Source organism: Desmodus rotundus, unplaced genomic scaffold (genome assembly GCF_022682495.2).
Source record: "Desmodus rotundus isolate HL8 unplaced genomic scaffold, HLdesRot8A.1 manual_scaffold_160, whole genome shotgun sequence".
Lineage (NCBI taxonomy): Eukaryota > Metazoa > Chordata > Mammalia > Chiroptera > Phyllostomidae > Desmodus > Desmodus rotundus.
The window spans coordinates 82,984-95,641 of record NW_026527215.1 but is presented as its reverse complement, the minus strand read 5'-3'; the positions used below and the strand labels follow the sequence as shown (position 1 = coordinate 95,641).

Here is a 12,658-nt window from a genome sequence, read left to right as displayed (position 1 = left end):
GAGCCCAGCACCAGGGGATCCTCTGACAGTCTAGAACTCACTTCATTGTCCCACCGAGAGACAGGGAAGCTGGCCTATTTATCTGCTAACTTCTGGCCCTCAGTCGGAAGTCACTGCTGTGGCATTTGCTCTTCGGCACTTCTCATGAGCCGATGTTCTCTTGCAGCTGGGGAATGCTCTCAGAGAGATCGATGCTTTTGGAATGTGTGGGAACTGTTGGTGGGTGAACTCCAGGGTGGGCTAAGGGGATATGGGTGTGACACTGATATTTGGTGCTACAATTATGTAACCTGATATGCTTTAATTTTATGAAATGCAGATCATTGTACTTAACTGCACTAGGTTGTTAGGAAGATTAAGTGCATTCGAGTTCATAAAATGCTTCTCATAGTTCCTGGGATGTAGCTGATGCTCGATAAACGATCATTTTGGCCTGACTGATGTGGCTCAGTTGGTTGAGTGTCATCCTGCAAAGTGAAAGGTCGTCAGTTCTATTCCCAGTCAGGGCGCATGTTGAATTGCGGCTGGTCCCTGGTCGGGGCGAGTGTGAGAGTCAGCCACACGTTTCTCTCACACATCAATGTTTCTCTCCCTTTCTTTCTCCCTCCTTTTCCCTCTCTCTAAAAATAAATAAATAAAATCTTTAAAAAATAATAAGTTATCATTTTGTAGCAATAAGTTAACGTGAGGGAATAGTGGCTCTTCCTCAGTGGCTGACTTAAGACTTGTTTCTATCATTACAATTTGTATTAGAGAAGACAGTTGACCGGAGTCAGAGGGGCAATCCGTGGCCTTAGGAACCGAGATTTTCCTTGAGTGAAGCTATCCAATTATATGGGGACAGGATCTATGCCTTACAAGCATCATGAAGCCAACTAGCTGAGTAAGATGTAACTAAATTGTTTCCTCAGTAATAAAGCTTTTGCCAGCGGCTTGTGCATTTGGTTGCCTGGTAGGGAAAATAAAACTTTTGCAGAACATTCTGCCTGTAGCTGTAAAGAATATTTACCAGTTCATGCTGAATTTTAGAGCATATCCAGGTTGAAATAAATGCCCAAACAATTGTGTTTTTCACCTTTGCTCTACAATAGAATTATAGATATTACCACCCCATAGGTGTGTGCTTGTTTACTAGGAAATGGAAGGTTGTGGGGAAGGTAACAGCTATCTGCCGACATCAGGGGATGGGATGAGTGGGCTAGGAAGGTATATGGAAAATAATAAGGGAATTTGGTGAACAAGATTCATCACGAATTAAAAAATTGAGTTTTATTTTTAATTTTGTTTTATTTAGGGTGATGGGGTAGAGTCAAATATAGTCAATGTTGTTTACAATTTGAGGTCTTCCCGGCCGAGGCCTGCGGGGAGAGTTAGGGTTGTGCATGTCCTTAAGCAGGCACAGGGGGTTTACTGCACACCAGCCTTTCACCCTTTCCTGTGCTGGCAGGCCTTGATTTTGTTCAGCTATTAGATTTCACAGAAGGTGGACTAGTCTCTGTGGGTGAATCAAATTTGGTTCAAGCCAATCATGGTATTACATTGATATTGACTGGTGTTATGTGTAAGGTGGCCAAATGGCCTAGAAGTCTGATGGAGATTTTAGGAAATATTTTCTCTCTGGTAAAAAGAGAGGGATGGAGGAGAAGAGGCATGCTTTTGTAATTCTTGATATTGGATTGCGGCTGTATGAAGACTTGGTATTCGGTACTGTGGGAGCTATTATGTGACCATGAGGGGACATCTCCATCACACTGAGGGTGACAGAATGGAAAGAGGAAAAAATTTCACGTCTTTGATGCATCACTAAGCTTCTGGATCAACCTGGGATTCCACACATCTTGTTATAATGTGAGACTCACTTTGTTGGGATACTCCGTTATTGAACCCAAAGCACCTTGATTAGCTCCAGAAAAAGAACAAGTATGGGGCAATATCAGAGTATCTATGGGAGACAGGAAGAGCTGAAGCAGAATCAGGACTCCTGGAGTGGGCTCAATCACCGCTGACCAGGGCAGTGAGAGGATCGGCACTCCTGTTAATCAGGATGCCTGGAAGCATCCCCACTTCCAGAGGGTGGATGAGGGCAGGACGGAGGCAGCAGAGGCCACTCTGGCAAGGAGCCAGGATGTGCAGGCAGGCCTTGCAGTTCCCTCTGTGGGAGACTCAGGAGTTAGGTCAACGTGCTGTTACAGCTCTGAGGGCCCAGTGGTGATGGAGGAAAGAGCGGCTTTGGAGCCCAAGGGAACTGGGCCCTGCCACTCCCTTGAGCAGAACTTCAGTTTCCTTAAGCTGCAAAATGAGGAAAGTCCTATCAATCCCCAATGGGTTGTTACAAAGATGAAAATACATTAACTCCTAAAATTGCCCTAGGATATAGTGGAAATTTAATAATAAAAGATAGTTGTTGCTATTTCACAGAGACCTGCAGAGGTAATGGAAATGCTTCACGGTCCACCACTGGATGCATGACCACTGGACGCTGGGTGAAGTCAGGCCAGTTTGAGACTTGCTAGGGTAGTCTGAAGACCAACCCTGATTGGTCCTATAAGGGAGGAGACCCCAGGGATAGTTTCTGGAGACCATTTCTTCTCTGCCCCCACAGGCCTATCTGAAACAATAGACATTTTGGGAAAGGGGGTGGGGGACATTAATATTTGCCATGCCATTGTTTCCCCTGCTCGGGGAGTAAGACAAAGACAGAAAGTGTGAAGCGCTGATAGAACTGAGAATGCCAGAGATACGTATGCTTTCCAAGGTTCCCTAGGGGCTCTGCGGGGGATCAGACTCCTGGGAGGAGGGAGGGGGATTGTACAATAGAATGCCCCCTGCCCATTCCATCGCGGACAATTTCAGTTATAGAAGCACCAGGAGTACCAATGTAATAACCAGAACCAGAGGCTTCCTGCTCACGGATATGAGGGGGGAAGTGGACCAAAATAACTGCACAACACGAATAGCAGACTCTGAGAAGCCACTCTTTCTCTCCCGGAGCCCCTTCCTACACACCCTTTCTAAGTAATTTCTACCCTTGTGAATATTCGCAGAAAGAAGAAGAATAGAAGTTATTGGCGTTTGTAGTAACAGGATGAGAAAGTGCAAGACTTCCTGTTATGTGTGTGTGACAGCTGGTGATAAGTGGAGCGCCCTGCACAGGAAATCCGCTCTGCTTCTGCAATGTGACCTGCCTGAAACTTGGGCGCTCCTTCAGTCTGGATGTTAATGGCAGGACAAAGGGGTGCCTGGACTATGGGCGACGTGGTAGAGAAGAGTCTGGAAGGGCCCCTGGCACCTCCCACAGATGAACCCTCCCAGAAAAGGGGAGACCTGGTAGAAATCTTAAATGGGGACAAGGTAAAATTTGACGACACGGGACTGTCCTTAATTCTGCAGAATGGCCTGGAGACCCTCCGCGTGGAAAACTCTCTGACAGATGTCATCTTGTGTGTGGACATTCAGGAATTCTCCTGCCACCGCGTGGTGCTTGCTGCGGCCAGCAACTATTTCAGGTCAGCACACCTACGACCGGAATCAAATTGGGTGCAAGTTGTCAGGCATCTCTGTATTGTTGGGAGAGCCCAATTTAACCAGTGGACTGTCGCATTTATGGTTTGTATATTTATTCAAGATGCAAGAAAGGAAGCGATTCAACCTTAGATTTTAGGATTTAAGCTATATCAAAAGAGATTGGTGTTATTTAAAAGCAACATTTGTACATTATGATAAATCTTCTGTGTGAAATGTCCTTGTTCCAAAGGATGGAAAATCTAAAGTCATGGGGATTTTTTTCCCCTTTGGTCTGACTAGTGTGTTGGAAACATGATGTTGCCTTTGTTCACCAATGGAGGTGGAGAAAAGGATGTGGCTCCTCTTTTGAAGTTATCAAATGACTTGCTGAAAATTAGGGGTTTCTGTTTGTGCCGAGGGGGTGGGAGAAAAGGGAAAGCTGTTACAAATATGCTTTAGAAGGTAGAGGCTCCTAGTTACAACAGACTCAGAGGCCTGGGTTCCACCCCACTCTGCCCGTTCCTGACCACGGGGCTTTATGCACTCCATGCTTTGAGTTTCTGTTTTGTCATCTGTAGGATGGGAATAACAATGACTACCTCTCGGGGTTGTTGTGATAATTAAGTGTGAGAAGTCTTGCACACAGAGCCTAGCATATAGTAGATGCTCACCATATCTCTGCTGAAATTTGTCCCCTCATTCTGCTTTGTGCAGCTGAGAACCATTCATTGAGTCTTTACCATGAGCTGTGCCTGGGGTAGGAATGTGGGGGAATTGGGAACCCAGTGAGTACAGCTGGCTCCAGCGTGTTCCAGATTGATGTAGACATGGTGGGAACCAGTCCCCAAGGGAAATGTGGATGAAGAAGGTTTTGGGGAAATTTGAAAAAGAAACACCTTTCTCAATTTTTATCACTGAGGTTATACTTAACTCTTGATTCTGGCTGAGGAAATTAAAAGCTAACTTTATAAATATCATGAAAATTATTCATTCTTTCTTCTCTCTCTCTCTTTCTGTGCATACGGGAACATTTTTCTTTGGAATTCAAAGAGCAGGGCAGGAGGCATTGTGGAACTGGTAAGGTCCCACATGCAGACAAGGCAAGGGGAGATCTGGGTTTGCAGGAAGTGGTGCTTGCTAAGGGCCAGACATCCTTAACTGGTTTTGTTTTTGCAACAGCTTGATGAAGGTGGCTGATATTCCCATTTACAGATGAGGAAATGGAAACCCAATATTACATGTGTAGTCACTGCTGGAGCAGGGGCTGGGCACATTCTAGAAATGCTTGTTTTTATCGCAATACAAACTGCCACTACACTTGGGGGCTTCATTCCACAGGAAGTATTGTATATAGAAGGGAAAGCATAGGTGCAGCCATAAAGATGGGTTGGCATGATACACACATTACTTACTCCACCAATATTGACCATGTGCTTTCACACTGATCAGAATCCCACTCAGAAGTGAATGGAAGTCAGCGTGGCTCAGTGACCTGAGTACTCACTTTTAGATTTATTCTTTCTGTTTTGAATCCCTGAAAAACTGCTACCGTAAAATGTATGCCTGATTAGTAATTTTGTTAGTGGCTCCTCCTGGCTGTGGAACGGGGACCGCTGGCTGTGCTCTCTCGAGTACATCACTGGCTTCTGTGGCCCTCGGGTTTCTCGTCCCAAACACACGGTGTGTGGGCTCCGTCCCCCTATTCCTGCTGATGTAGAGTATTTAGGGAAGGGAAGTCTCTGCCAGTCCTGAGAGGAGGTGGCTGCAGTGAGAAGCTGGGGGCGCCCACGTGGTGCATGTTTCTGCCTGTGGCTGAACAATCTCTTCCCAAACTGCCTGGTCATGAAGGGAAATTCCTATTCTTTTCTCCCGTGACTTTTGATTCTTATCTTGGCATTTCCAGGATGATTGTCCTCCTCTCACGAACACATTAATCCTGGACACAGGATTCCTTTTTCCAGCAGCACTATTAATAATAACCTCTCTTTTTGAGCACTCATTGTGGGCCAGGCCCTATGCCCCCAGTGTCACACACGCTCTAGGAGGTAGGGAATTTTATTCCCATTTACAGATGAGAAACCTAAGTCCAAGTGTGTCAGTTAACTAAGTGGCCAAGAGGGATTTGAGCCCTTGCCGAGTTGGTTGGATCATGGGCCTGATAGGCCAAGGTTGAGGATTCTATCCCTGGCCAGGGCAAGGGCAAGAATCAACTAATGAGTGCATGAAGAAGTAGGACAACAAACCTATGTTTCTCTCTCTCTCTCTCCTCCTTCTCCTTCCCTTCTTCTATCTCTCTATAAATCAAATAAAAATTTTTTTAAAAAGAGGGATTTGAACCTAGGACTGACATTAACTCTGACGTTGCTTCACCCACCACCAGTCTTGCTTTGTTTCTAAGATTCAGAAAGGGGCGGAGAGCCAAGTTCCCTTTAGGCTCAGACTTTGGCAGGGCGGGGAGTCTGCTCTGTCTGAGAGGCTTCCGACACAGAGCCTCTGAGTTTTGGAGGGCCCGCGGCTGCTGGTAAAATTATGTAGGTTTCCTTTTAATCTTTGTTCATTGACAATATAAATCTTTTCCATTAAGTGATTGAACCATTTATTTAACCAATCACCTATTGAAAGACATTTGGATTCTTTTTAATCCTTTGCTTTTGAAAGTGTTGTAATGAATAACCTTACATGTATGCCATTTCATAGGCATGCGAGCGTGCCTGGTGTGCATTTCTAGAACAGGGTTTGCTGAGTCAGAGAGAAATGCACCGCAGTTTTAACAGATATTGCCTGATTCTCCTGGATAGGGGTTCGATCATTTTGTCCTTCCCACAGCCTTGCCAAAAGAGGATGGCCTCAAACTTGGATCTTTCCCAATTTGATCGATGAGGAGGAGGATCTCAAATTGGTTTTAATTTGCATTTCTCTTATTTTAAATAAGGTCTTCAGTTCTTTTCCTGTGAGCTATCTGTTCATGGTCTTTCAAATTTTCACATGTATTTAAAAAAATTAAAATTTATTTTTTATCAAAATAACACGTGCAAATAGTATCAGAGTCAAATAGTATTTAAAGGCTTATAATGAAAAACAAAAATTTATCTTTACCTTCTCTACCCTTAAGCCTTGCTCACCAGACCCTACCATTTTCATCATTTATCTGTTTCTTCTATTATATTTATATTTCCACAAAATATGCTTATATGTCTCTTTCTTGATTTCTCAGTGTTAGACACATGAATTTCTCGTATGTCTGATAAGGACTCAGTACTTCTATATAACTCTCTTACCATATATATTCCTTCTCTATAATCTCTCGTATAGTGTTATCACATTTTTGATAAATTTACATTAATAGTTTACATTATATCTATGAAAACAGTGTTTCCTGTTGAGCCCAATTGTGTGATATGATTATATTTCCTTTCTTGTAAACCCTTTGCCTTTCCTGAAATTCATAATTCACTTTTTCCACTTGATTTCGGGACATCTTTAACTCACAGCCTCTCCATAATAATTTTCCATGTGGTCCAATGCATCTGAAAATCCACCAGTTGCATTTCCCCCCAGAATCTTCCTCACTTCTGTCATCCTACACACATTCTCTGGACCTGCTGCCCAGCTCTCGTCTAGCTGCATGTGAAAACAGGGTGGCTGTAAACAGGGGCTATATTCGTAACTCAGACATTGCAGTTCCCTTTGGGGGACTGTTTAAAAGTTTTAAGTGGAATGAGGAAGTTGGGAAAATAGGAAGATTTGAGACTGAGAAAAGGGTAAGGGTGAATAAAGCTTTGAAGGTAGCTCACAACATACATTTAAATGTCAAACCCCACAATGTCAGAGTCCAAATATTTTCATGGCATTGAGGAAAGCATAGATTTAACATTCATGTTAATAGTTTTAAAAATTTATAAGACTACTAGTGTCTTTTATAAGACTACTAACAAAGCTGTCACTTGTGCTATGCCTTTGGACGGGTCCCCATATCGAAGTCATGGGAAGGGTTTGTTTATCCTGCATAGTGAGCCCACCTCCCAGAGGACCTCCATTTACACCAGTGGTTCTCTCCATTTGATGGGGGAGCAGCTCACTGAAGAATCTGGCACACTCCCTACATGATGTTGACACGTGAGAACAATGGTGTTGTGATTCCCAGGATTGGAGGTAGTAAAGGGAGGACTCATCAGGCTTCTCTGTTTTACTGATGACTGGCCCCTTCTACACGCATGTAAAAGCTCCCAGGCTGAGTCTGAGTTAACGTGAATTCCTTTGTAGTTGCCGATGCTGAAATCCCTGCCTGGGCATGGCCCCTGCCTTGTATCTCAACACCTCAGTCTCTTGGTCTGATTCCCTGAGGCTGTGATGAGAGGACTTTGACTACTTTATACAGAAATCAAACATAAGGCCAAGAATGGGAAGGGCAACGTGGGCGCAATCTATGAATCATTATTATATATTAACCAATTCCTGGATGGCAGGAATGTGGGAGAGAGGTTATTCTTAAGCTGTGTTTAGATGTTGTAATTCTTTCCTTTTTTTGCATCATGTGTAAGATGTCTAAAAAGGAGCCAGCAAGTGTAGATGATAGAATGAGTGCAAAGGAGAACAAGAATGAATTAAAGGCTGTCTGGGTCTGGATCAAAACCTAGATAATGGCATAGCGGTTGAGGATTTCTGCTGCTACAGTTGGTAACTCTAGTGAACTATTAACTGTACTTCTAGCATTGGGCTCTGTATTTTATACTTTTAATATTTTCCTCTTGGCAGAACCAATATAGTGGTTAATAATTAAGTACTATTGATCTACAATCCCTTATCTGCCTTCCAATCCTAAAAAATGTTCTTCTTGATGGGGGTTGCTGCCCCAGGATAGCACAGTCAGATCCTTTGAATTTTCAATAAAATGTCATCTCCGTTCCTGATATCTAGGGCATGTGAATCTTCTTTCAATTAAGACCAGGAAATCTGTTCTCCTGTTTTGAATAACGTTCCATGCAGCTCTCAACTAAAATACAACAGAGAACTACTTTCATCATTAACATATCAAGTTCTGAGCTTTATCCCTGCATGAAGTGCATGGATATGTAACTCTTCCTGCATGAAAATGCCTTTACAGAACTAGATTCTCATGTAGAAAACATCAAACACTCATGGGAAGAGCTGGCCCTATGCAGAACATCTGTGCTTTTGGTAAAACTGTCTTGGAACTCAGCATCCATCACATTGCTCAATGTTCTGTATTAGTCAGCATTCTTTTGTTCTAAGGGATAGGAACTCAAGTCAAATCAGCCTAGGCAAAAGAGGAAGGTATTCGGCCACATAACCGAATCATAGGAAGGGCCAGAAAGCAGCAGAGCCCAGAGGGAAGAGGAACCAGGGCCTTGAATGCAGTCAGGGGGCTTTCTCACCACCTTCACTCAGTCTCTCTCTCAGGTGGGACTTGGATCTGCTACATACTTGGGAATTAGCCTGTTGGCAGTTCTGAGACTTCGGTTCCAGAGAGAGACTGAAGGGCTAGCTTCAGTTTGAAAGGCCCAGGAAAGGCTCTGATTGGCCCAGCTCCATTCAATTATCCAATCTCATACCAATCACTGTGTCAGGGAGGTGGGGCACAATAATCAGCCAGGCTGAGTTTAGGAGTACTCCTTTGGCCAAAGGTGTGAGAGTGTGTATGTATATACCACTTGAACCAGAGCATTTCCCAGAAGGGGAAGGCATTAAACAAAAGGAAAAATTAGTGTTCATTAAAGAGAAATAGCAAATCCTGGTTTATTTTCTTTTATTAGCCAATTTATTGTATTTCTGTTTTTGCTTTGGCTGTCAGGAAGCTCAATACATTGGCTTTTCTCAGTCTAGATTTCCATATTATATTATCCTCCTACTTTAATTACATATTTCTTACCTTCTTATTTTTTGTTGTTGTTTTGTAATTTATCATACCTCTGCTGTTTTAGCATAAGCCATCTTAAGTTCTTTTGGAGAGGCCATTTCTCTATACAGATAAGTCTCCCTTGCTATGAAAAAATATTATTTAGGCAACCTATGTGCTCTATGCCAGCTAAGGGTAGGCATTTTGTTATTGCATTAATTTTTGTGGAAGGCTCTAAGGCCACAATAATTACATGAGTACTGATACTGCTATAATTTTAAAACACAATTAAACCAAAAGTTGCATCATAACTCTTTCTGATGAGCTATAAAAATTAACTACCAGCAGGTTTACATATAATGATTCAGTTTGAGGGATGAGTAAGAGCTTACTGGCATTCAAGAGATCATGATACGTTATTGTAGAGTTAGCTCAGGCTTGTAAGGGACCAGATATCAAGGACATTTTGATGTTGAGGAAATAGGGGAGGGGCAGATGTTCAGTGAATAATTCTTGGAAGGTGGAGTTAATGGATATAACACACATGCATACACAAACAGGACAAAAAAGAAATGGAGATTAGGAAATTGAGCAAAGCTTTAGGTGATTGGCAGTATTTTTTAAAAATTGAGTTTATTGGGCTGACATTGGTTCACAAAACTATACAAGTTTCCAGTGTACAACTCAACAAAACATCATCTGTACACTGCATCGTGTGCCCATCACCCCACGCAAAATCTCTTTCCGTGCTATTCTGCCCCACTTAGCCCACCTCTACCTACCCCCCTCCTTTCCCTCTGCCCATCACAACACTGTTGTCTGCATCTGTGTATTGTATGGGTGTTTTTTTTTTTTTTTGCTTAATCCTTCTTTCATCCAGTCTTCCACCCCACCTGCTCTGACAGCTGTCAGCACATTTCATGTATCCATGCCTCTTTCTATTTTGTTCATCAGTCTATTTTATTCATTAGATTCCACATATAAGTGATATCATATGGCATTTGTCTTTCTCTATCTGGCTTATTTCACTTAGCATAATAATCTCCAGGTCCATCCATACTGTCATCAAAGGCAAGATTTCCATTTTTTATGGCTGAGTAGTATTCCACTGTGTAAATGTACCACAGTTTTTTGTCCACTCATCTACTGATGGGCACTTGGGATGTTTCCAGATCTTGGCTATTTTAAATAATGCCGCAATGAACATTGTGTTGTATAATTCTTTTGAATTGGTGTTTTGGGATCTTAGGATATATTCCCAGAAGTGGGATATCTGGGTCAAAAGGCAGATCCATTTTTGATTTTTTGAGGAAACTCCATATTGTTTTCCACAGAGGCTGCACCAGTCTGCATTCCCACCAACAGTGCACGAGGGTTCCCTTTTCTCCCCATCCTCACCAGCACTTGTTTGTTGATTTGTTGATGATAGCCATTCTGACAGGCATGAGATGATACCTCATTGTGGTTTTAATTTGCATCTCTCTGATGATTACTGACATTGAACAGTTTTTCATGTCTATTGGACATCTGTATGTCCTCTTTGGAGAAGTGTCTATTCAGGACCTTTGCCTATTTGTGGGGGGGGGGGTTTGTTTGTCTTCTTGGTATTGAGTTGTATAAGTCCTTTATGTATTTTGGAAATTCATCTCTTATCAGATGTATCATTGGCAAATATGTTTTCCCATTCAGTGGATTCCCTTTTCATTTTGTTGATGGTTTCTTTTACTGTCCAAAAGCATTTTTAGTTCAATGTAGTCCCATTTGTTTATTATTTTCCTTTGTTTCCCTTGCCAGAGGAGATATATAGGCAAAAATATTGCTGTGAGGAATGTCTGAAGTTTTACTGCCTGTGTTTTCTTCTAGGACTTTAATGATTTTGCGACTTACATTTAAGTTTTTAATAGATTGTGAATTGATTCTTGTGTATGGTGTAAACTGGTGGTTTAGTTTCATTTTTTTGCATGTATCTGTCCAGTTTTCCCAACACCATTTATTGCAAAAGTTGTTGTTACTCCATTGTATGCTCTGGCCTCCTTTGTCAGATATTATTTACCATAAAGCTGTGGGTTTATTTCTGGGCTGTCTATTCTGTTCTATTGATCTATATACCAGTTTTTGTGCCAATACCATGCTGTTTTGATTACTATGGCGTGTAGTATAGTTTGATATCAGGTATTGTGACACCTTCAACTTTGTTCTTCTTTCTCAAGATTTCTGAAGCTATTTGGGATCTTTTGTGGTTTCATATAGATTTTTGGAATATTTGTTCTAGACTTGTGAGATATGCCATTAGTAGCTTGATAGGAATTGGTTTGAATCTGTAGATTTCTTTGAGTAGTATGGACATTTCAATGATGTTAATTATTCCTATCCATGAACAGGGTGTATGCTTCCACTTATTTGTAACTTCCTCGGTTTCTTTCTTCAGTATCTTATAATTTTTTAAGTAGACATCTTTTATCTCCTCAGTTAAGTTTATCCCTGGATACCTTATTATTTTTTTTATCACAATAGTAAATGGCATTGTTTTCTTAATTTCTCTTTCTGATAGTTAATTATTGGTGTATAAAAATGTCACCGATTTCTGAATATTAAGTTTGCATCTTGCTACTTTGCTGAAGTCATTTATTAGATCTAGTAGTTTTTTGGTGGAGTCTTTAGGGTTTTCTATATACAATATCACATCATTTGCAAATAATGACAGTTTTACTTCCTCCTTTCCAACTTGGGTGCCTTTTATTTCTTCTTGCCTGATTGCTGTGGCTAGGACTTCCAGACCATATTGATAAGAGTGGTGAAAGTGGACATCCCTACCTTGTTCCTGAACTTAAGGGAAATGCTTTTCGCTTTTACCCACTGAGTATGATGTTGGCAGTGGGTTTGTCATATATGGCCTTTATGATGTTGAAGTATGATCCTTTTATTCTTACATTGCTGGAAGTTTTTATCATAAATGGTGCTGGATTTTATCAAATGCTTTTTCTGCATCTATTGATATAACCATGTAATTTTCATGCATCATTATTTATGTGATATATTCCATTTATTGATCTGCAAATATTGTACCAACTTTGCATCTCCAGAATAAAGCCCACTTGATGATGTTTTTGCAGTTTATCCATTTTGCCCAAGTTGTCTAATTTGTTGGCATATAGTTGTTTATAGTATTTGTTTTTTACAATCCTTTATATTTCTGTGATGCCAGTTGTTATTTCTCTTTCATTTCTGATTTTATTTATGTAGGTCCTTTCTCTTTTTTTCTTGACGGTCTGGTTAAAGGTTTGTCAATCTTGTTTA

The 12,658-nt window shown here is 41.5% G+C and overlaps 1 protein-coding gene across 1 annotated transcript in view; it reads left to right on the top strand.

The window, feature by feature from the left end:
* The first annotated feature begins 3,141 nt into the window (after positions 1–3,141).
* Positions 3,142–12,658, top strand: part of KLHL6 (kelch like family member 6) — a 62,270-nt gene continuing 52,753 nt past the window's right edge. Inside the window, exon 1 of the mRNA XM_024560745.4 lies at positions 3,142–3,506. Coding sequence (XP_024416513.2) covers positions 3,214–3,506 — 293 coding nt within the window. The 5' untranslated portion in view covers positions 3,142–3,213. The remainder of the gene's footprint in view (positions 3,507–12,658) is intronic.